At 33.8% G+C, this 23953-nt stretch overlaps 3 protein-coding genes across 5 annotated transcripts; 1 reads left to right on the top strand and 2 right to left on the bottom strand.

The window, feature by feature from the left end:
• The first annotated feature begins 3479 nt into the window (after positions 1-3479).
• On the top strand, positions 3480-5780 carry LOC104817886 (F-box protein At5g07610). Of its 2 annotated transcripts, none has more exons than XM_010547250.2 (3): positions 3480-3566; positions 4098-5321; positions 5423-5780. In XM_010547250.2, the coding sequence occupies exons 2-3, from the start codon at positions 4124-4126 to the stop codon at positions 5452-5454; spliced, it is 1230 nt and encodes a 409-aa protein (XP_010545552.1). In that variant the 5' UTR covers positions 3480-3566; positions 4098-4123; the 3' UTR covers positions 5455-5780. The 2 variants fall into 2 exon arrangements, with proteins under 2 accessions (XP_010545552.1, XP_010545553.1); XM_010547251.2 differs by lacking the exon at positions 3480-3566 and adding an exon at positions 3682-3729.
• A 2910-nt stretch (positions 5781-8690) lies between these two features.
• Positions 8691-9514, bottom strand: LOC104817885 (protein NDR1-like). The gene has a single exon (XM_010547248.1). The coding sequence runs from the start codon at positions 9420-9422 to the stop codon at positions 8796-8798; it is 627 nt and encodes a 208-aa protein (XP_010545550.1). The 5' UTR covers positions 9423-9514; the 3' UTR covers positions 8691-8795.
• A 2506-nt stretch (positions 9515-12020) lies between these two features.
• Positions 12021-15362, bottom strand: LOC104817884 (gibberellin 2-beta-dioxygenase 7). 2 transcript variants are annotated; one of them, XM_010547246.2, is made up of 3 exons: positions 14902-15361; positions 14004-14325; positions 12021-12410 (listed from the first exon to the last, which is right to left on the bottom strand). In XM_010547246.2, exons 1-3 carry the CDS (start codon positions 15348-15350, stop codon positions 12168-12170), a joined length of 1014 nt encoding a protein of 337 aa, XP_010545548.1. In that variant the 5' UTR covers positions 15351-15361; the 3' UTR covers positions 12021-12167. The 2 variants fall into 2 exon arrangements, with proteins under 2 accessions (XP_010545548.1, XP_010545549.1); XM_010547247.1 differs by having other exon boundaries at positions 12358-12415; positions 14902-15362.
• Positions 15363-23953: the final 8591 nt, after the last annotated feature.

Below are 23953 nucleotides of genomic sequence, written 5' to 3'. Positions count from 1 at the left end.
ACATATTTGAAATGGGACAATCTAAAACTCTTCCACTCCCCCCCCCACTTTTGCACCGGTTTTAGCTTTTTCGGGTTAATGTTCATATGTTGGTCACCCTTTTACGGTCAAGTCCTGCTCACAACATTAAGGTATCAAAAAAATTCCAAATTATTGTCCATATGTATCATTGGCAAGGGAGTAAATATTTCCGTGCGTGCACAAAATCTATTTAGTCTTCCATGTAGTCAAAAGTGATATGAAATGATATATCTCTGATTTACGGTATGCGACTCAATTTCACTATGATGTTATATACGGATTATTTATTCTTGACTGAATTTTACATCCATGGTATGGATAGCATCTTTCTATATGACGAAATACCAAATTTGGTTCTTGAAAAACCATTGTAGCGCCATTGTTGTTATCAGCAATGGAATACAATCTTGCATAGCCACATTATTCTAGACGAAAAGAGAAAAAATTAAATAGGGAATCTTTTGACTGGATTCGCGTCTATTGGCTTTTATTGTTTCAGCACACCCAACCTACCTCTACACGTGAAAACATCAGCCTCTTGTCTATAAATTTTGCCGTCGGACCTGATTTCATTTTTTATCACTGCAACAAAGGCTCACTCTTTTCTCTTGTCTACTTTGCTCTCGGCGGCTGTCTGGTTTCAAAAGATAAAAAAAAAACAATTCAATATGTTCCAATAAAAAAACAAGTTAACAAGATAATAATAATAAAATATATATCAATATACTCTGTTTTCATTTAATATTTTATATTATCACAATCATAGTAATTGAGATATTTAAAATATCACATGAGTGGTATAAAAAAAATAATATAAAGTTATTTTAGAGTTTTTCTATTATAATATATGATATATAAATTAATAAATAATAGTAATAGATTTAATTATTTAAAAAAAAATCAGTTCGTTGAACAGTTCACCACCTCGCCGAACTAGTTCGTTACGACCAAAAATGCAATGAGTTGGCTCGCCAAACTCGCTTTTAAATAAGCCGAAAAAATCGTGACTCGACTCACTCATTTTCTTGCGAGTTGCAAGCTAGCTCGTTTTTACACCCTAAAAATTATTGGGAATATATTATATAGGCTCTTTGCCAAGGGCATTTTACTCAAATGACCAACTTGGTCCCACGAATTTCATTGGTACACCACTCAAAAAAACAATTTTTTTTTTCAACTTTTACACCACTTTTCGGTTGAAAAAGTCCGAGATATCCTTTTTTCCATTTTTTTATGACTTTATAACGACTAACATATAACTAATATACAACTAAAATAAGAAGTAGTTATGATTGTATATGAAGATGAAAGTGCCAAAAAAACGTAGTTATTTTTAAATTTTGACAGATGAATTTTTTGTCACCTTGTTTAGAATCAATTGCAACTGTATTTAGAATTAATTATGAAGTCACAATAACAAAGTTATTTTCGAACGAACAGATTACACGGATTCATTTAAGTAACATTGTCTTTTCAAAAAAAATTTAATAGATTATATTTTCGGTGGTGTACCTCTGAAACGACGCAACTCACTCATTTGAGTAAAATCCCCTTTTGCCAAGGGGCTTGTCATTGAGACTAATCAGACTATGAGAAAAGGTTGACCGCTATTGCGCTGTTGTTTTGGTTGAAAGGGAAGCATTTGATTTTAGGTTTGAAGTGCGCCGGTTTAGGAGTTCCAAATCGGCAACAGAGACGGTATCCTCTTTCATAGCACGTTTTCTCCAAATTCGTCTGAAGGCAATCTCTCTCCTTAAGAAGAAAACAAAATTCTATGGAACTCGACAAATTCTTCCCAATTTTGGGAATCTTCACTGCTTTTCACCGGAATCTCTCGTCGGATTCTCGCATTAATGAGGTAGGGCTTTATCCCGCTATTCTTTTCTTGTTAATGTTCGTTAACTCTGAATGAGAGTTATGTGTTTCGGCTACTTTCTGAAATGACAGCCATTAAAGTACGATTCTGATTTGAATTTCACGATTTTGGTTTACTTCAGTGGAGGTTGCAATTCGTGGATGATGTTGCCTTTCTCTGCTTGCTGCTCCATTTATGTGAATTTTGACCTTTTTTTCATAGGGAAAGCTGGAGGAAAGAGGGACTGTTTTCATGGCTAATTGGGACTTTTGCTTTGGAATATCATGACTTGGAGTTGGAGAATTGGTGAAGAATCTATGCCCACTCTAGTAAGTTTGGAGATCTCTTGTTGTGCTTTTGATTATGCTATTGCTTCTTTATATGTATGTATGTACTCTCTGTATACTGAAAACCATCAAATTGAGATTGAATGAGAAGAAAAATCTCCAGAATCTTTAATTTAAACTCTTGCTTATGTTTGACATAAGAAAAACCTTTCCAAATCTATACTTTTTGTTATTCCTTTTGATTTTATTTTTTTTTTTGTCATGTCTTCTTTTTTCTCACCATGTATAGTGTATATTTTCGAGTTTTCAAAAAAATTCGTTAGAGATAGTTTCTTACCGTTTATGATCCTAAATAGTACTAGTTGTTCTTTACAATGTTAAAAGTACATGTGGTTGTAAGGACTGGTTATATATCTATGATGGCAAATGAAATACTTCATTAGCATGATAATCAAATGCTTTGCATGAGTTGCAACTCTGAATGAAATCAACCGGCATTTATTCTGGAGTCTGCAAAAGGCTATCTGAGCTGAATTCAAATAAATAATTTGGGCTGAAGAAGGTTGTGATTCATCAGACTGAATGGTAATCTTTAATATGCTGCTAACCTTGAAACAATTTTTTCTTTGCTATTTTTCAAGAGCTTTTGGTTATGTTTGCATAGGATATATGGATTTTCTGCTAAACCTTGTTGGTAAATATGAACATGTTTGAAATGGTGCAATCTAAAACTCTTCCATCCCCCCCCCCCACTTTTGCACCGGTTTTAGCTTTTTCGGGTTAATGTTCATATGTTGGTCACCCTTTTACGGTCAAGTCCTGCTCACCACATTATGGTATCAATAAAATTCCAAATTATTGTCCATATGTATCATTGGCAATGGAGTAAATATTTCCGTGCGTGCACAAAATCTATTTAGTCTTCCATGTAGTCAAAAGTGATATGAAATGATATATCCCTGATTTGCGGTATGCGACTCAATTTCACTATGATGCTATATATGGATTATTTATTCTTGACTGAATTTTACATCCATGGTATTGATAGCATCTTTCTATATGCCGAAATACCAAATTTGGTTCTTGAAAAACCATTGTAGCGCCGTTGTTGTTATCAGCAATGGAATACAATCTTACAGGGCCACATTATTCTAGACGAAAAGAGAAAAAATTAAATAGGGAATCCTTTGACTGGATTCGCGTCTATTGGCTTTTATTGTTTCAGCATACCCAACCTACCCCTACACGTGAAAACATCAGCCTCTTGTCTATAAATTTTGCCGTCGGACCTGATTTCATTTTTTATCACCGCAACAAAGGCGGACTCTTTTCTCTTGTCTACTTTGTTCTCGGTGGCTGTCTGGATTCTCTGTGGATCATTTCAAATCCAACAAGGCCTCTTGGTGAGTTCGCCTTTTCTTTCCTGATTTAATATGTCGGATCTAAATATGCCACATTCGATTTGATTTCAGACTATTTTCTGTCATATTTTGGCTTTCATATCTGATATTCATCTAGGATTGTTGTGTGTGATCGTTTAATATGCTTATGACTGCATATAGGAAGGTAATATGTTGATCGATTCGTTCTGTTCCCGTGAAATATCTAAACTGCATGCAGGTGTATCGTGTTTCCTTACTCTAATCCGTCTTCATGACTATTTCTTTTCTTATCTCTCGTTGTCTTTACGAGCCCTTCCAATTGATTCTCTGGTTGAATGCAAATTTTCATAATTCCGTTTATATGTCATCCAAGCTTTACTTCAAATGATAAATCCAGTCATATCTTTGTTGTGATTCCCGTTCATTTCTCGGTCCGTCATTTTCATACAGTGGCTGCCTAGTCATCGGATTTTACTATAAACTCGTCCCCCACATAGTCCTGCATGTCATTGCAAGTATATATATCCATTCCTAAACCTTTGTTTGATGCAGGCAAACAGCGACTGGGAAAATAGAAAATGGTTGAAACTCGTGCAATGCGTGCCCATCGAATATTGGGAGAGAAATGGAATCAGATAGAATCTACGAAAGACGTCTTCGTCGACATCCTCTCCCGGTTCTCTGCAGAGTCTCTTCAGTCCTATAAGAGTGTCAGCAAGTACTGGCATAAGTCAATTAGCAATAAGGAGTTCACTAATATGCAGCTAAGCCGATCACAGGAGACTCCTTTCTATATAGCCTGTCTTCAGTTGGATACAGATATGGTGCTGTACCTGATGAAGCCCAGGGAAACGGTCAGTCACCAATTCGTTACGATTCCAGGCAGCAGCAAAGGCGGAAATCTGAACATGGTGTGTTCTTTCAATGGATTGATATGCTGCATCAACGATCCAGCAGAGGACGAAGAAGATGTCCTTTTGCGGGACCTTGAAATCCGCATCTGCAATCCCGCCACTGGAGATTCACTACTTCTTCCTCAGGGCACTCCATCTCTTGACAAAGATCCGAGCATTGGCGTAGGGTACGGCCCCGATATCAGCGACTACAAAGTTTTCCGCATATTTTGCGTTGGAATGAAAGAACCTGGAGAGTACCATGAACTTGAAGAAGGTGACGAAGTGGACCTGGATGGATCTTCTGAAATGTACCTTTATGAATGCGAAGTCTATTCATCTAGCACTGGTTCATGGAGAGGCATAGGTCAAGTGCCTCGAATTCCGATGCGTATTTTCAGTAGCACACATGTATCTACTCATGTTTTTGTCGGAGGGAAGATCTATTGGCTAGTCGCTTCTAAGTACTCCGACACTCCGGGTTGTGTTCTATGTACCGACATGGAAGGAAACTTCAAACTTTTCAGGTTACCCGATTATGGCGTGACCTATCACGAAGAAGAAGGAATCTCCCCGCACACCTTTCTGATAAACTTGAAAGGATCTCTATGCCTAGTGGTTGTACATTTGCAAGACTTGGCTGTGTGGATATTGAAAGAAGAGGACGGTGAACCTGACTGGGAATTGGAGCATGATATTATTCACTGTTTCGAAGTTGAAGATGTCATTAGGGCTGCAACTTCGTGCGGCGATACCTTATTGTTCGTGACTCAAGATCATTGGTATAGGTACGATTTCGGTCTCAAGACCTGGAAAATGGAAAGCCCTTGTGTCGAGTTTTTCATCCCGATCGCTTTCCCTTATACCGAAAGCCTTCTTCCATGTAAGTTGATACATAACATGGTCGCCTCCTCCTTGTTCTTTATCGTGATCTAAGGTGCATGACGAGTTCATGTTTTGCTGAATGTCTTTCGTCTCAAGCAGGCAACGGAGGCGTGGACCCCGGAAGAATGTGAAAGAAGAAGAAGAAGAAGAAGAAGAAGAGAATGATGATTTCTGGGTTTTGTTTCTGGAGATGAATGAAGAGGTCACCCATCTTCAAGTCTTTCTTTTTGTCTGCTGCTCACATCCATGGATGGAACCATCATTCATCTCCAGAAGCCTTCTTGAACTCATCGTTTATTGCAGCAGTGACATGTTTTTTTTTTTTTTAAAATGGGATTTTCAGTTACATTTTCATGTCTTTTTTTTCCGGTTTAGGATGTTGGGATTTCGTGTCCGGTACAATTTCTTCTCTGCAACTTCGGCTTTTAAGACTCATTTCATATTCTCAGGAAATAAAACGAAGGCATGAACTTTTTATATTTAAAGCTCTGCACGCTTTTCTTTGTATGATTTTCGTGCTATTATCTGTTTATAGCCATATGAAATGTTTCTGCTTCCGTTTTGATTTCTAGTCTGGATCGATAGTGTGGTTATGTCAGGATCATTCGATTGCCATTGATAACACGTCTTTCAATCGAACCAATTTGCACCCAAATGTTCCGGTTTACTACGGTTCACTTGATTCTTGATTCTTGCTCCTGGTTTTCTTCTGATTTCCGGTTCACTCAATTTCAAAGCCTCCCCGCGAGTTAGAGACTTCTTTTGTTTCTTAGTCTTCATATATATATATATATAATATGTAACGAATTTGGGCTTTGTTATTTTTAGGGATATATAGATTTTGTTGATATGTTTCTTTTTGCGATTTGGGTGTTTATCAATTATGGGTGCTGTCTTGTAGGATTCTATCCCGTCTCGGATTTATAGAAATAAAGTTTATATATATGTTAGAAAAAGCCCCAAAACCAAAACTTTTCATAAAATCCATTTAAAACTCCAACTAACCATAAATCCAAATAAATCTTCATTTTTTAAAAAGAAAATACAGTTAATTTAAAAAAAAAGAACCTTAACCACATCCAAAAATCCAAATAAAACATTAAAAAAATTATTGTTTTTATAATATGATAACTTAATAAAAAAAATATAAAATTTTTAGACATTTTTATAAAATTTTTATATTTGATTTGATAGTTTAGATAATTGATATAGATTTTTTTTTCAATTTTAGGATTTTTTGCATTTTTTTTCTTCAAATTAACCAGATTGGATAGGGTGGAATCCAGCCGCCCAATCGAGTTAAGCGAGGCTTCTCATGAATATATAGGAGGAAATCATGTTATAAATCATCATGCAAAAAGATAGATGATCAAGATTTTTATCTTCTCCAATGATTTCAAGGGTAATAATAAATAATAAAATATATGGTAATCCATTTACTCAATGTTTTATTACTATGTTTGATATATATATATACATATATATGTATGTGATATATGGAATTCGGTGGTATTGCTAGCAGCCGGAGTGGACTTAGCAATGGCTTTATAAGAAAACATGCCCAATAGATGATTGGGATAATATAACATTTTGTGACAAGAGGCCCATTGTTTTCATTCTCATTCTCTTTCTCTATTATCTTTTTTTTTTCTAATTTCCCTTCACTTTTCTTTATAACTATTTTATCGACTTTCAAACGATATTTTTCGAATCTGTCAAAAGTTTTAGAAATTTCTATATTACTACCAATAATATTAAAAATATTTAATCTGTTAGTTACAACTCTTCTTTTTTTTTTTTTGGTTAAAAGCAATCATTCTTGAAAGATCAATTTGAATTGAATAACAAAAAATCTAATAGTTTTGCTTATAAATTTTATCGGTAATTCTGAAATAAAAATAAATAAATAAATAAAAAATTGAATAAATAAACCCTCTTGGTGTGTGGGCTGTCACCAAGTTGCCATAGCCAAATTGCGAGGTCATCAAAAAGGGCGAGGAGGGATGGACTCATGATAGGACAGAAGCAACACTTTCTCCCTCACATGTAAACGCAATCATGATAAAGAAATTAAAGAACCTTAAGAATAATCTATAAAAAATAATAGATATTGGAGTGTTATAAATTAATGGTTTAAATTCTGATTATTTCTTAAAAAATTATAAATTAGTAGGGACTCTTAAATTAAATTTTAAAAATATTAAACATAATATTTTGAAGTTTAAAAATATTTGATCAATATCAATTTCTAATTCAAACCTAATAAAGTTTTTGTAACTTTATAATTTTTTTAGAAAAAGAGTAATTGTGAATTGTACTTTTGTAACGTTTTTTCAAGTGAATAAAACTGATTAGTTTTTCTGTTTTACTCTTCAAGTGTCTGATTAGTTTTTGAGTGTAGAAAACTTATTTCTACACTCAAAAAAACCTATACCAAATGTGTATCAAAACTTATACTTGTTAATTGAATCAAACAATGTATATGATTTTTTGAAAATTAGGGCAGTTCAATAATTATGATATTGTTTTCACTCTTTATATGATTTTTTTTTATGAACGGTTAATTTTATAAATAATCAAAACTGTCCAATATCACATAAATTAGTCCAACTCTTATTGTAATTAAACTATATATGTATATATATGTATTCTATTTCCATTATGCCTGGTTTTGTATGTTGAATTTATTATCCTTTTCAATTTTCGGGTTTTTTCAGTTTCGTCCTATTTACTCAATATTAATCCATTAATAGTGAAAATAAGTATTCGAACCCTACAAATATCAAATATTATATGAATACTTTTTATATTTATTATTTGTAGACGGACAAAAAGAAGAAAAAATAATTGAGCTAAATGCACCGTAGCCAAAAGGACAAAATGTTTTCTTCTTTTACATGACCGTCGAAAGATTGACATATAATATGGACCTACTTACCAAATCATCAGAGGATTTAACTTCAAATTTTGAACTTTATATTTATCACGAGCTATTTTTTATATCGATAATACACAATTAGAAGTTCATAAAAATATTTATTCGTATATCGATTATCGATATATTGGCTGATTATTCACATTATATATACAGATAACTATTTCTTTGGTCATTGAAGGCGACCAACATTGTGGACATGGTCAAATAAGACACATCTAAGTAAGCTACTTTCTCACAATTTACAAATAGAATACAAATTCATGAATATTATATAACGGGAAAATATCAATTTTTCACACAAAAATTGAAGTCTTTTAGGAGTCGATTTCCATAGTCTCAAACATAAAACTTATATGAAGTCGAAATTTGTAATTTCTAATTTCGGATTTTCCAATGGAATGTTTTGCTCCGACAAAAAAAAACAAAGAATGAGAACACGAAACGGCGAAACCCAAATTACGTGGGAACAAACAACACTTTCTGAAGGGGAAAAAACAAAGAATCTGACAAATGGAATCTAAAGTGGAGAAACAGCTAAGGGCTAATCATAAGAAACAGAAGAAGATCTATCAAAACAACCACTGAAACACAGAGGCAAGAACCTCGCGAAGAAGACGATTTCCTCATCTTGACCCCTTTCTTCTTCTTAGCTTTCTCACCCTGGTCGTTGACTTCCACGTCGGCACCCACCTGGATCTTGTGCCTCTTCGTCTTCCAGAACACGATCTTGTACCTCACCTCCGTATCCAAATCCACCCGGAAAACCGCCGACCCGTTCGGCAAAACAGCCCGGAGAACCGCCTCCTTGTCCAAAGGCTGGATTTTGCCCCATTTCTTGGCCTTTTTCTTGTGACCCTGATAGAATCTCGGGATCGTGTAGTTGCCCAAGAAATGGGTTCTCGAGGAGGAGTTGAAAAACGACAAACGGACATCGTCGTAGTAGATTCCTTGGTCTTTTTTAGGGTTATCGAGGCGAACCATGAAATTCAGAGAGGTGTTTTGACTTGAATCGAGGGTTTTGTTGAGGGAGGGAACGTAAAAGTATTGGATCGAGCATTTGGGTTTGTCGGGGCGAAGGCTTAGCCATAAGAACAGAGATGTCAAGCCAAGTGAGAGTACGATGGTGGTGCAGGCACTGCAACATGATCTAGGTTCCGCCATGGGCGTGACCTTGAGGTTGAGTTTCTAGATCCGAGGATCCTATTTTGTGGATGGAATTTGTGAGAATGTATTTCTTTTCATTGTCTTTTGTGTTTTTATAATATTTGTCTTCGACTTGACTTAAATGGACCAATCATATAAGCCTTTGTATTATTGTCTTAATTTTTTCGTGATTGTTTTTATTAATATATTTTTTGTCGTTTTTAATATCACTTGCAACTTTTCATGACCTTTGGGCTTTGCCTAGAGTCGGAGGGCAGCCACATGGGAAAAAAAAATGTAAAAACCGAACGTTGGAAAAAAGTTATGTTTTGTAATTTGCTAGTAGTTGGAAATTGGAATTTACATATTCAAAACTTTGTCCAATTGTTCCATTTTCACTTATTCACTCCATTTCTGGAATTATTACAATAAAAAACAAATTTATTTATTCGGAGAGAAAAAAAGGTTGATGCTTTAGTTTTAAATCTATAAATAAAATTTTAGTTTTCAAATTTACAATGTACATGGATTTTTGGCTTAGACTAATATTTAAATGAATTTAATCTATTTTAAAAATCAAAATAATCTATTAAAATTACAAAAAAAAAATCAAATATAAAAATAACCGTAAAAGCTAACGAAGATACAAAATTGTTGTAGAACAAATAATATTTTTTTCAACAGAAACCGAATTCGAATATAACAAAAACGACCAAACAATTAAATGTATATGATTTTTACACACAAAAAAAAAATTATAGTTAAACGATTTTTTATATTAGATTTCATACACAAATAGTTTTCTATCATTCAACTTAATTTTGCATAACCGAAAAAAAAAATGTTCGAACATTTCAGAATTCGGTTTGGTTTCCTAAGGGTCCGGTTCGGATCCAATATTTCAGATGTGTAACATTTATTATACCGATATATTCGATACTTATAATTGTGCGTGAGAGACGCACCATTGAAGCCTGGCCCAAGTGCATGGAATGCTTTCGGACATAGCCTCTTTTGAAGGCCTTTAAATCTTGAATATGGTTCAAAGTTCTAATGTGGAAATAATCCTGAATTATTAAATTTGATAAAATAATAAATCTTCATGAATTTTTATATGTTTAAAAATGTAGTGTGCGTGTATATAATAAAGCACGAGATCTCTTTTTTTTTTTTAATAATCCTGAATTAGTATTTTTTTTCCTTTTTTTATTTTCTGTTTTTTTTTTATCTGGCTTCGTTTGGGCCTAAATGGGCCTAATCTTAATTTTAAGCCCATCTCATTTACCTGCTGTGGACAAGGCCTGTCACTGTCTGTCGCTTCAGTGTGTGTATATATAAAATTCATCTCATTTATATCATCTTATTGACCATTACCAAGAGTTTTAATTTATATATACTTATATTTTCTATTTTATCTGTATTTATTTATTGCATAAATTTTTTTTACTTATATAATTAGTAATTTTAATAAAATTAAATTATTTTTTTTTATTTGAACTAATTCACTTGTCCAAAATAATAAATGCAGTTATCATGCATAATGTCATGATGCCACAACATTAAACTTTTCTCTAGGTTGATATTCTAAGAACGAGTCGACGGAGATGAAGGGGATGATAATGTGCATAATTTTAGATAGGGGTGGGCGTTTCGGGAAACGGTTCGGGTTCGGGACAGAATGGATCGGTTCGGTTCTTTTGGTTTTACAAAAATAGGTACCAATCGAGTTTTTTATTGTATTCGGTTCGGTTCGGTTCGGTTCCGGGTTTTATTAAAAAAATGATATATTTTCTTTAAAAATATTCGGTTTTTCGGGATTTTTAAAATTCGGTTCGGTTCGGTTCGGTTCCGGAAAAATTCGGTTCTCTAAAAATAGTACCGTTAGGAAAATAACAGCGGTTTCGGGTTGGAAAAAATACCGTTTTAACGGTTCGGTTCGGTCCGGTTCCAAAAGACCGAACCGAAACGCCAGCCCTAATTTTAGAGTTATATTGCTTTGAAAAAAGAGAACAAAAACAAACTTATACGGTTTGATTATTTTTTCGTTTAATTATCGCGTTTTTTTTCTCTAATCATTAAATTGTTCCTAAAATCGATGAAAATATTTATTTTTATTAATCCGTAAATATATTTGTGGCGTATTTTAATTTGCCAGTGCTTTTCTGACACATCCATCTTCTAAGTATGTGAGTTTGATGTTTTAAGAGATTTTGATATTCTGAAGAAATTCGAAGATGATAAATTTGTTGATAGGATACGCCGTCAAAATTTGAAGACCTCAATTTTTTTTAGTGTTTTTGCGTTTTAAATTTGTGGAGAGCGTTGAAAATGATATATTAGAGCTTAGGTTTATCTATTACTATTTCTTTTTTCTGTTTTGGTTTGTACAGGCTTTAATCAATCAAATAGAAACAATCTTTAATAATAATAATAATAATAATAATAATAATTGTAACATTTGGCATATTTGAAAAAATCACCTATATAATCAGTCGTTTTGTAAATTATAATGCCTAGCATTTTCCATTTTTGACAAAAACAAATTTCTAAAAAAACAACAGACCAGAAAGTGAAACCAGTTAATGCCCATAATTTAATGCCATAAAATGCGCCTACAAATCATTTCATATATATATGTATGTATGGTTGTTTATAAGAGGCTCAAAATCTTATGGTTATATATAACCAAACCGATACATTTTTTTCACTTTACAAAACCCATCGCCCAACCTTTACTAAACGTTTGGACTCATCATAGGTTTTTTAGGGTTCATCCACCAGAAACCTGGCAAGCCCTACTTTGTCTCCTGTTGCTTTAACATCTCGTCGGATCTGCTCTTTGTACTCTTTGAGAGTGAATCTTCGGTACAGTTTCGGGTTTCCGACACATTCGATCTCCACGTCTTGGTCGGGGCTGAAGAAGAAAGCTATCGACAATCTCTCTCTGCACCGTCGAGAAGAAACCACCCTGTGCTCGATGCTCTTGTACAACCCATTGCTCAGCACCTGTTCTTCATTATCAGAACCCAACTGTCTGAATCTTTCACAAAACGACACGATTTCGTATTTTTTTTCTTATTACAAAAAAAAAAATAGTGTAGCCTGCCAAAACGACGTTGTTTCAATACCCTCATTTTTTTGTGGGTTTTATTTTTGGATCTACTACAAATAATATCTCCATTTTTGTGTATATATATTTTTTTTTATCAAAATAAAATAAAGAGATATGGTAGGATCGTGAAAACGCCTGTCATCATTATCTACCTTTAGCTAGGGTTTCGAAACTCAAGACAGCTTATTAGGTCATAGCAGTTTCCCATTCTCCATTTTCTCATTTCTCTGGGTTTTTTTTTTTTTTGGTAAACTTTTTTCTGGTTTTTTTTTTTTGCGTATGAAGGACACAAGATTTTGTGGTTTCACTTTGAGATTCAAGATTTTATGAAACCGGAGATGGGTTTATCGCTCGAGTTCTCCGGAGACATTGGAGCTCGCCACATTGTCGGAAGAAGTTTTCTCCTTCATTATCAGATCTCCTTTGATACTGAGCTTAGAGTTTCTTTCTCTCTCTCTCTCTCTCTCTCTATATATATATATATATATATATATATATATTCAACAGATCTCCAGTGACGGAGCGAAGAGTCTCTCTCTCTTCATCATCAGATCTCCACTGGCTGATGATAGAGTCCGTCTCTCCATCCCTTTCTTTCTATTTCTCTCTCCTCTCCTGTTATTCCTTTTATTTTTGTTTATACCAAATATTTTTTAGAACAGGTTTACTTGTCTTTTCCTCTTAGATTAGATTGTGTTTCTGAGATTATTCCTGAACCCTAGTGGTTATTGAACCATTGCTAAAATAACTCGGGGGGGTCGTTGTTAGATTTTTAGGATTTTGTGGTATTTTATGAGACATTAACAGATTTCATTTCATTCACTGTTTAGGTGTTATTTTCGTGTTAGATTCATACAATCTTTAGAACCTTCTGGATATGGTGCTTATCGTATAAAAAAAAACAAATTGTATCCATAAAATTCTACAAAAAATCTTTTCAAAGTTGGAAACCCATGAGTTCCTTTGGAAAATGTTGAAAAAATCGTACTTTAAAAGTTGCTTTGTACGGTCGCTTCGTTGTAGAATCTAGAGAAATCCTTATGTTTTTCTACATATATTTGTATCAATTTAATATTATTTTTTGCGATCTAGAGTTTGATGCGAGTGACATAACTGGATCTAGGCGTTTTATTTTATTCCATCCCCGTATGCACCTATGCATATGGCGTTAATACATGCATATATATTTATATGTTTCGTCTTTTTATTTTCTCTTTCCGTTTCAATCTTTTACCTTGTGTGGCGTATAGTTCCATGTGTGAGTGCTTATGAATGTCCATATGATCAAAAGCTTATGAGAAAAGACATATCTATATCGTCTCTATAAGGAAACCCATTCTGATTTTTGGTTAAGAATAGGCAAAAGAAGAGGATGGAAATGGGTTGATCTTGTGTGAGGTTTGACCGGCTATATAAAGACCATATATATATATATATATATATATAGATCTTGTCCCATAAAAAAAAGAGAGCATAAGATGACGTACCTGAAACAAGTCGCCGATGTTCACAATCAAGGCGTCGGGCCGTGGCTTGACGGCTAGCCACCGTCCATCGTTCTTCAGTTCCAAGCCTCCGACCGTATCTTGAGAGAGAACGGTGATGAAATCGGTATCCGTATGAGGAATCAGACCGACTATTTCCGAATCCGACAAACATGGAGGATATTTATTGATCCTTATGTTACTATTTGCCGGAATGCAATTCTCTTCGAAATAATTCGGCTTCACTTTCACTCGCTTCCCGAGCAGCTCGCACATCATTTGAGCCAACCTCGTCATTTCTTGCACGCAAGCTTCAAGTGCAGTTCTGAAAAACACAAACAACAGGTTATCACATCTCATGCATGCATAAGATAACGGTACACATGCGTATATGTATGTTCCCAAAATGAAATTAATACTATAGTTACATTGCATCATTTGGACATGCGATTATGTTATATGTTATTGCAACGAGAGAATATGTGAAGCCAGTTGTATGTGGTGTAAACGCCATGCCATATCCATCTCCCCCACAAAAAAAAAACATGAGAGTTGGTGCGACATGGAATGATTGGGACATCATAGATTATTAAGTTTCCACCAAATGCAAAAGGGTAATCATTTCGGATTCCATCTAAAGAAATTAAAAAACACCAAACTTTCAAAATATAATTAATTAGAGTATTAGGCTGAAACTATATAAGTATTTTTTTTCTTCCAATGTTTCTAAACGAGTCTTGCAGTGCCGGACCACTAATCATGACAGGCCAAGAACTTTGCCCTGAAAGAGAATGCACCAATTGAGATAACCTTGGTAGATATTCAATCAAATAAGCTTGAAAATGAAACAAAGAAAGAACACGTCTAAATAATAATAAGGGTCTGGAAAGAGCTAAAGAACCTGAGATTCTTGTTGTCTTCGGGCAAATTTGGAATCTCTGTAAGATCGATCTGAAGAGCTTCGGACCAAAAAAACTGCGATGGAGAAGTGGCGTTAGGGTTTCCCCGCCGGTAACTGTTCTTCGAAAGGTTCAAGAAATTTTCTCGGGTTTTCTCGGAACATGGCTGATCGAACACTTTCCTTCCTTCATGATACACCATGTCCAAGACCTCTTGAGGAACTCCGTGGTTCACAACCTGGAAGAATCCCCACTCGCTCGCCGCTTCAACCATCTCTTCCACGCATCTTTCGTGCTCGATCTCGCCCGAAAATAGACGGCTGAGATCGATCAAAGGGAGCGTTGCATCATCGCCTTGAACAGGGGGGAGCTTCTTTGGAACGTTTGATCTTGAGCTATACATTTTGAAGATTGAGTTGTATGCCTTCTTGTATGGAGGATCCTGTGACATATATATAGCAGAATGAAAAAAAGGAAATATGAATTTCATGTAGTAATGCCTCATGTTGATTATGTGGTAACATATACACACACACATATATATATATATATATATATATATAGATAAGTTGTTCACGGAAACTACAAGATGAATTACAATATTATCCTTGCACGAATAACTCAACTGCTTTCCTTAAAAGCACATGTTAACCGTTGGTTGTAAAAACCAGTGTCTTTCTTCGTGTTAGAATTCTAACTTCTAATTTTATTCTAATATCCAAATTTGTAAGATTCTATATATTATAATAGCCAAATTTTGCAAAATGACAAATCGACGTATTGTGACAATTTTACCAACTAAATTTAAAAAAAAAAACAATTCAAAATAACGTCCTTCTCTTGGCCATTTTTACGAGCTTCGTTATTTTTTTTTTATAATTTGGAAGTTTATCGTATCTTTGGTCCAACTACATTTTGCAAAGGATCGGAGAAATCCATATGAATGTCCCTCCACAAGTGAAGATTCAAAACTGGTTTGGGAATGAGCTTTCCTCATTTTCTTACCCGTCAAGCCACTCAACTTGAGTTACAAGCCTTGTTACTAATGATTAAACTGCGAAATTTTTGAAAGTTTGGATATTAAAACAAGGATTTAAGAGTTGAGAGATTAAAATTAGGGAAAATGACCTTTTTTAATTCATTTAATTCACAAGTAAAATACCGAAAAAATGTTTTTCCTTCTTCTTGTGAGATCATTATTGGATTAATCACATCAAATTATCTGAACATCTACCGTAAGTATTTTTTTTAGGAAAATTCCCAAAAAAATCATCCAATTTAGAGATAACTAACAGATTTATCACGAACTTTTAAAACATTCATATTCATACTGAATTTTAATTTTTTTTTAAAAAAAAATCATTCATAATTTGAATTTTAACAGATTCTTCATTGGCACCGAATTAAGTTTGACACATAGACAAAAAATATTTACGTGGCGCCCTACGTGGTATGTGCTAACTCGCCACGTAGGATACACATTAGATTAATAATAAAAAATTATAAAAAAATTTAAAAAAATTTAAAAATTTTAAAAAAAAATTAAAACAAATTAAAAAAATTTTAAAAAAAATGTAAAAGTTGAAATTTGTAAAAATTGAAATTTTTAAAAATTTCCAAAATTGTAAAAACATTGTAAAAAATTGTAAGGAAATTATAAAAAATGTAAAAATTATAAAGAAATTGTAAAAATTGTAAAACAAATTGCAAAAATTTCCAAACATTGTAAAAAATTGTAAGCAAATTGTAAAAGATGTAAAACTTTAAAGAAATTGTAAAAATTTTAAAAACATTGTAAAAAATTATATATAAATATAATTGGTGGAGGTGATATATATGAAAGGAATGGTAATTGAAAAAACGATTTCATAAAAAATGTTGTAAAAATCGGAATGGAGTGGAGATTTTTAAATCGGTTTTTAAAATTTTTACAATTTCTTTACAATTTTTACCATTTGTTTACAAGTTTTTTACAATTTTTTCAATTTTTTATAATTTTTTTACAATTTTTACAATTTTTATATTTTTTACATTTTTTATTATTAATATGACGTGTATCCTACGTGGCGAGTTAGAACATGCCACGTAGATGCCACGTAAGCATTTTCTGCCTACATGTCAAATTTAATTCGGCACCAATGAGAAATTTGTTAAAACTCAAATTCTGAATGATTTTTAGAAAAAAAAAATCAAATTCAGTATGAATATAAGCGTTTTAAAAATTCGTGATGAATCTGCTAGTTATCTCTAAATTGGATGATTTTTTTGGGAATTTCTCTTTTTTTTTAATTGGGTCCTAATTAAAACCTTGCCATAGACTAAACCCTTTGAAGTCTTGAAATCTTCATCGGCCTTAGAATACGATTTGGCTCTTCTTGATAATCAAGATCCTAATCATGTCTTTTGGCCCTTAAATTAATCATCAATGGTGTATTCCATTTACATGTTATATATGACACAAAGAAATTCATTGTCTTTGAAGGGTTGTCTCTTAACGAGGTTGTAATAAACTTCGTTAACCACTGCACCACCCCTTGCCCGACGATATCAATCGGCAATGCCACACCCATTTTCTACACGATATTGTGTTCGGACCTCTTGATTTCAGGGGATATATATTTCAATATCAAAACGTTTTGCGAAATCCGCATCTCCCACGTCTTTTGTATTGGTGGGTATTTCGTCTAATTCAAGATTTCGTTTCTTGATTTTCACCTAATCGTCCTTAAAACATCAGTACTTAGTCTGCTTTTAAAAATTCATCATGAAAACAAAGTCAGCCCTAGAATCTCTTGACATTTAATGATGATGTCATGCCATGCACTCTTGATGGGTTTCTCGCCATATAATATATACAATTTTTTATTTTTTCAAACGGTTCTCATTCATCCAAGTCTCTCATGTAATATACTATAAAACAAAGAACATTGAATTTGGACGACGGGGAGATGGATGTAATTCGGAGGAGTGTATCTAGTCTGGTTACTATAAAGGTGGATCGTTTTTCGTATTTTATAATATATGTTGGGAATCAAACTAGGGCCGAATCTCAGATTCTTTTATAATTGCTGACTTTCGCTTTTTAATAACGCAGTTTTTTTATTTAATTTATTGACAAACGAGAAAATATTATGAGAGAGTGTAACAAGAATACGGATTAGACTATATACAAGATTATGATTTTTTATATATATATATATATATATACATATATATATTCATTCTTGAACGGAATAGTAATTGATTTTCTTTTTTGATAATATTGGGGAACCCCGTGACTACCTACTCTTACAAACGGAGACGAACTGGCCACCACCCGCGCCTAACGGTCCCCATGGATCTCTGTCCGCCGAACCTAGCCACCAAGCGCGCCTAACGTTCGGGCCGTAGTTGAGCTTAGGAGCCTGCGGGTCAAACCCCAAGCCCACGACGCACGAGCCTGCAACACACGCATGAGATGTAAATCAGCCCATTAGGATAGGCTGACAGGCGAGAATGTCAGAGGAAGAGAGAGCGACGGGAGGAATCGATCCCCCACCTCAAGGAGTTGCCCCCTGCCCTCTGCCACCTGACCTGGCCCTGAAGAGCAAATAGTAATTGATTATTTCCAATTCCTTTTGTTATTAACAACACTTTCAGTCTATGAACAATTTTAAATTCACATAAACCGATATTTGAACCCCGGAGAAAGTGGGTGCCGAGAGGCATGTTTTTCCTCACAAGTGTACTAAACGCCACTTATATTTAATATTCAAAAATATTTTTTGATGGACCAACCTGCTAACATTATGACATTCATCACTTTCCAACGAAAAAGAAAATATCATTTATACGGTTTATATGGGATAAAAGCAAAGATTATCAACATTTTTCAGGTGGCTGTGGCAAATCTAACCCCAAGCAATCAAGAGAAAACACGTGAAAATTATTTTTACCCGGGGCAAAACTGTAATTATTTTAGATTCGCAGACTGTATAAATCAAACCAATTGGATTATATTTTGATAGATTCTTTTTTTATATATACAATGCACTGTTAGAAAATAACCTTCAAGGCCATCTAATTTTATCCTCTTGTTGACTGTCATTTCATGCCCTATTTGTCCTCTTTGTTTAAAAAAAATGATTTATTATTTTTTTATTATAATTTTGCGATCCAATTGTTTTCATGTCAATGTCCACAAAAAGTAAAATTTTATGAATTTTGTTTTTGTTTTTTTTTAAAGGCGAAATAGACCCACCAAAACTTAACTGGCCATTGGTTTTCCACATCCTCAAATTTACATTTCACCACTCAGACAAAAGACAATGATTATTTAATGTCGGCCCATTAGGAGCTTGACACTTGTACGAATGAGGCTTCACTCTCTTTTATAACGTGTTTGCCTATTTTGTCTTTTTGTATGCGTTTTTGGAGTCATTTGCTTTTTCCAATTTTGGGAACTTAATTTATTTTTTTTTACGGGAAAAAAAGGAAATTACCTGTTCTATAATTATGACCCTTTTGCTTGCTTGTACGATTTTATGTTGTAGTTTATCTCTTGTACCGAATCCCATTTTGAATAAAAATCTAGATATTGTCATTTTTTTAATGTTATATTAGATTTGGTGAATTTTGTTATAACAAAGAATTTGTATTTTTTTTTTTTTGTAAATCTGTAATCCTATTAATTTCGTATATAGGAAGACATGGATTACTTAGTTAACGATATGCTTAAGTGGTGTATTAGTGGCAGTTAAGACATGATTAGATTAGTTGAAAAACTTAGTCTACATAATGACTTTTCTTTGTAAGATATAGTGATCCCTTAAAGTACTTGTGTTGTGTATATTTTGTTATTAAATATATATATATATATATATATACATATATATATATTATATGGCATTTGTCGTCTAGTGGAATGAGGAAGTAGTGTTGTGTATATTTTGTTATTAAATATATATATATATATATATACATACATATGTATATATATTATATCGCATTTGTCGTCTAGTGGAATGAGGTCGGCATGCAGCATGTATGTGCGATTATGCTGAAAGCATAAAAACATAAACAGCCTGTGGTCCAACAAGAATACTTGGACCAAAATCAAACATAGAGAATCAGAGGATAATTGAGGGCCACTCTTCGTATATGTATGTACATACATATATATACATCTATATATATATATATAAACGACAAAAACCAAACCAAATCCGAATTCAAAATATATTTTTTTATTTTATTTCATTACATTTTGTCTCTAATACCGAATAATCTGAACCGGAATTAACAAATCTGTAAAAAAACATTAAAAATTGAAACCTCTATTGTTTTACTATGAATCATACTACGGATGTTCATTTTCCAACTAAAATGAAAATTTTAATTTTGAATACGACAATCATTTATTATGATTACATCTTACACACACAAGTTAAATTAAGTTATTTAGTATCATGGTTATTTAAGAAGATATAAAAATCTCAAGTTTCAATTTGAAAATCTCAGATTTCATTGATTATTAGCTCGTTGTTATCTAAAAATGTAACAATATAGAATACTTGGACCAAAATAAAACATAGAGAATCAGAATAATTGAGGAGAGCCACTCTTCGGATATGTATACACACACACACACACACACGCATATATATATATATATATGTATATATAATGTCTAGAATATTTGTTCATATCCACAAGCGTTCTGTGGCAAAGCTTGTAAACTGAATAAGTTAAACGACAAAGGAGACTAATAAGCTTTTAGCTTATGAGCGAATCAGAGCTTCTTATTAATCAATTATTCTCCATACAACCATATGTATACACACACACACACACAAAGAGATACAACCAAATATTGAAAAATAGAACAAATTGATAGATATGAAAAGATATGCAGAAGAGATAGAAATGTGAGCCTAAATATTAATTTGGATAGTTGTGAACAAGATAGAATCAAAGATTTGATAACGTCTATGAAATCAATTTGAACCCGATGAAATGGATTATTGAATCTTAGTTAAAATCTAATCAATTTGGTAAAAATGTATCGAAATATTTGATCCACACCAAATTAAAATACAGATTTTTTAAAATTGGAATATTTTGTCAACATAAAAACCAAATCCGAATCAAAACAAAATAGGTTTTATTTCATTTCATTACATTTTGTCTCTAATACCGAATAATCTGGAACGGAATTAACAACATTTGAAATATCTATTGTTTTTAATATGAATATTCGATTTAGATAATCCAATTATCATGATTGATTATTATATTTACTATAATATAACATAATGTCTCAAAGTGAGTGCAATGGATGTTAATTTTCCAACTAAAATGAAAATTGTAATTTAAAGATGACAATTATGTGTGTTATGATTACATCTTACATGCACAAGTTAAATTGGCTATTTAGGTCATAGTTATTTAAGCAAATATAAAAATCTCTAGTTCAATTTGAAAATCTCAGATTTCATTAATTACTAGCTCTTTTTTCTCTAAAAATTATTATTATGTAACAATATATATATATATACACACACCTAATATTACACCTTGTTTCATGTAATACATAAATAATTCACTGTTATTATCCAAAAAATATTACAATTAAGAATGAAAAAGTAAACTCACACGATATTGCTTTCAAAAACTTTCCAACTGATTCTATTCATTTGTAAAGAACATGAATTACAACTCTTTTTTGTTCGAGCATAATCCATCCCAAGAACACAACTCCCCCTGAGTTTGTTCCCCCTTTACAACATGAATTCTATCAGCCCATACACTATGTGTGCCTCGCACACCCCGTGTAACTCTAGACTCGTCTAGGCCCTTTAAGTGGTTCGTCTGTTTTTGAAGGCCCCCTCATATGCACTTCACTCTCTCTCAAGTATCACTCACCCGTGTTTTCCACACCTATGATTCTCCAGCTCGTTTGCTCTTTCTCTCTTTTTCTCACTACAAACAAAATGCGAAATTCCAACGGATTTTTCCAACGGATTTCCAACGGCATACCGTTGGAATAATTCCAACGCATTTCTAACGGCTTTCCAACGGACGTCTAACAGATTCGTCCGTTAGAAATCCGTTGGAAATTTCCAACGGCATATCAACGGATATTTGAGTTGGAAAATTTCCACGTATATTCCAACGGATTTGCGTTGGAAATAACGTTCGACGAATTTCAACGGCAATCCGTTGAAATTATCCGAACGTTATGAAACGCGGCAATAATTCCAACGGATATCCGTTGGAAATAATCGAACGTTATAACGTTCGTAATATTCCAACGGATATTCGTTGGAAAGTGTAACGGTAACGAACTTTTCAACGGATTTCCAACGGATATCCGGATTTCCAACGGACGTCTAACGGATTCATCCGTTAGAAATCCGTTGGAAATTTCCAACGGGATATCAACGGATATTTGAGTTGGAAATTTTCCATGCATATTCCAACGGATTGCCGTTGGAAGTAACGTTCGACAAATTCCAACGGCAAGCCGTTGAAATTATCCGAACGTTATGAAATGCGGCAATAATTCCAACGGATATCCATTGGAAATAGTCGAACGTTAAATATTCCAACGGATATCCTTTGGAAAGTGTAACGGTAACGAAAGTTTCAACGGATTTCCAACGGAAAGTTTGTCTATTTAAAGCATCCGACCATATTTCGCCCAAACCACTCTCTAAATCATTCTTATACTATTCTTACACCAAAAATTCTCCTAAAAATGACATCTTCAACAAATCCGAATATTCGTTCGTCCCGACAGTGGATATACGAAAGAGTTGATTCGATTACAAAAGAGGTAACGCAAGAATTCATTAACGGTTTGGAACAGTTTATGAATTTTGCTTCTATGCAGCCGTTGTGTCAAGAACGTGGAAAAATGCTATGTCCATGTACAAGTTGTCGCAATTTTAAATATCGTAGTCCAGAAGATGTTTGTAAACATCTATTTCGAAGGGGATTTGTCGAAGATTATTATATTTGGCGATTTCATGGAGAAGAAGTTCGGACAATCACAACGGGACAACATGTCTCGGCCGAGCAGAGGTATGATGTAGATGAAGATGTAAGAAATCCTTATGTTGAAATGGTGACAGATGCTTTTCCTGGGGCGCCATTGGCTGAGCAAAACTTATCACAAGATCAGGAGGAGCCAAACGTCGAAACAAAATGGTTTTTCGACATGTTGGATATGGCAAATCATCCTATCTATGAAGGATGTAAAGAAGGTCAGTCACGTTTATCTCTTGCATCAAGATTGATGAGTATGAAAACGGATTACAATGTCACCGAAAATTGCATGGATTCATTTTGTCAAACGTTGCGTGAATATTTACCTGAAAATAACGAAGCTCCGGAATCGTATTATGATACGAAGGCTATGTTGAAGAATTTGGGAATGCCTTATGAAAAGATTGATGTTTGCAAAAATGGTTGCATGCTGTACTGGGGTGAAGAAAAAGAATTGGTTAGGTGTAAATTCTGTGGGACTAACAGATACTGTCCGAGTAAGAATGTACGGAGACAAACTCCGTATAAAAAGATGTTCTATATGCCGGTATCGTACAGATTGAAGCGTTTTTATGAATCTCAACAAACGGCTTCGCATATGAGATGGCATGCCTCGCATTCTACCGTTGATGGAGAAATGCAACATCCATCTCATGCTTTGGCGTGGAAAAACTTCAACATGGTATTTCCTCAATTCGCTGCTGAGCCTAGGAATGTGTATCTTTGTTTGTGTACTGATGGATTTAGTCCGTACGGACAGTCTGGTATGCAGTATTCATTATGACCCGTTATACTTTCTCCGTACAACTTACCACCTGAGATGTGCATGAAAAGAGAATTTATGTTTTTGACATTGTTGATTCCTGGGCCAGAACATCCGAAGAAGAGTTTTGATGTGTATTCTTTTTCTTCATTTTTCAGTCGGTCTTTCAAATAAGGGCCGCATCTATAGATTAGGAGGATTGCAGCGAGATTTGTTTGATGATTTCGGTGCAGCAATTTCTCCTGGCATGCAGAGCGATCTCG

Source organism: Tarenaya hassleriana, unplaced genomic scaffold (assembly GCF_000463585.1).
Source record: "Tarenaya hassleriana unplaced genomic scaffold, ASM46358v1 Cleome28, whole genome shotgun sequence".
Lineage (NCBI taxonomy): Eukaryota > Viridiplantae > Streptophyta > Magnoliopsida > Brassicales > Cleomaceae > Tarenaya > Tarenaya hassleriana.
Note: the sequence above shows the minus strand (reverse complement) of the source record. Positions and strands in the feature narration are given on the sequence as shown.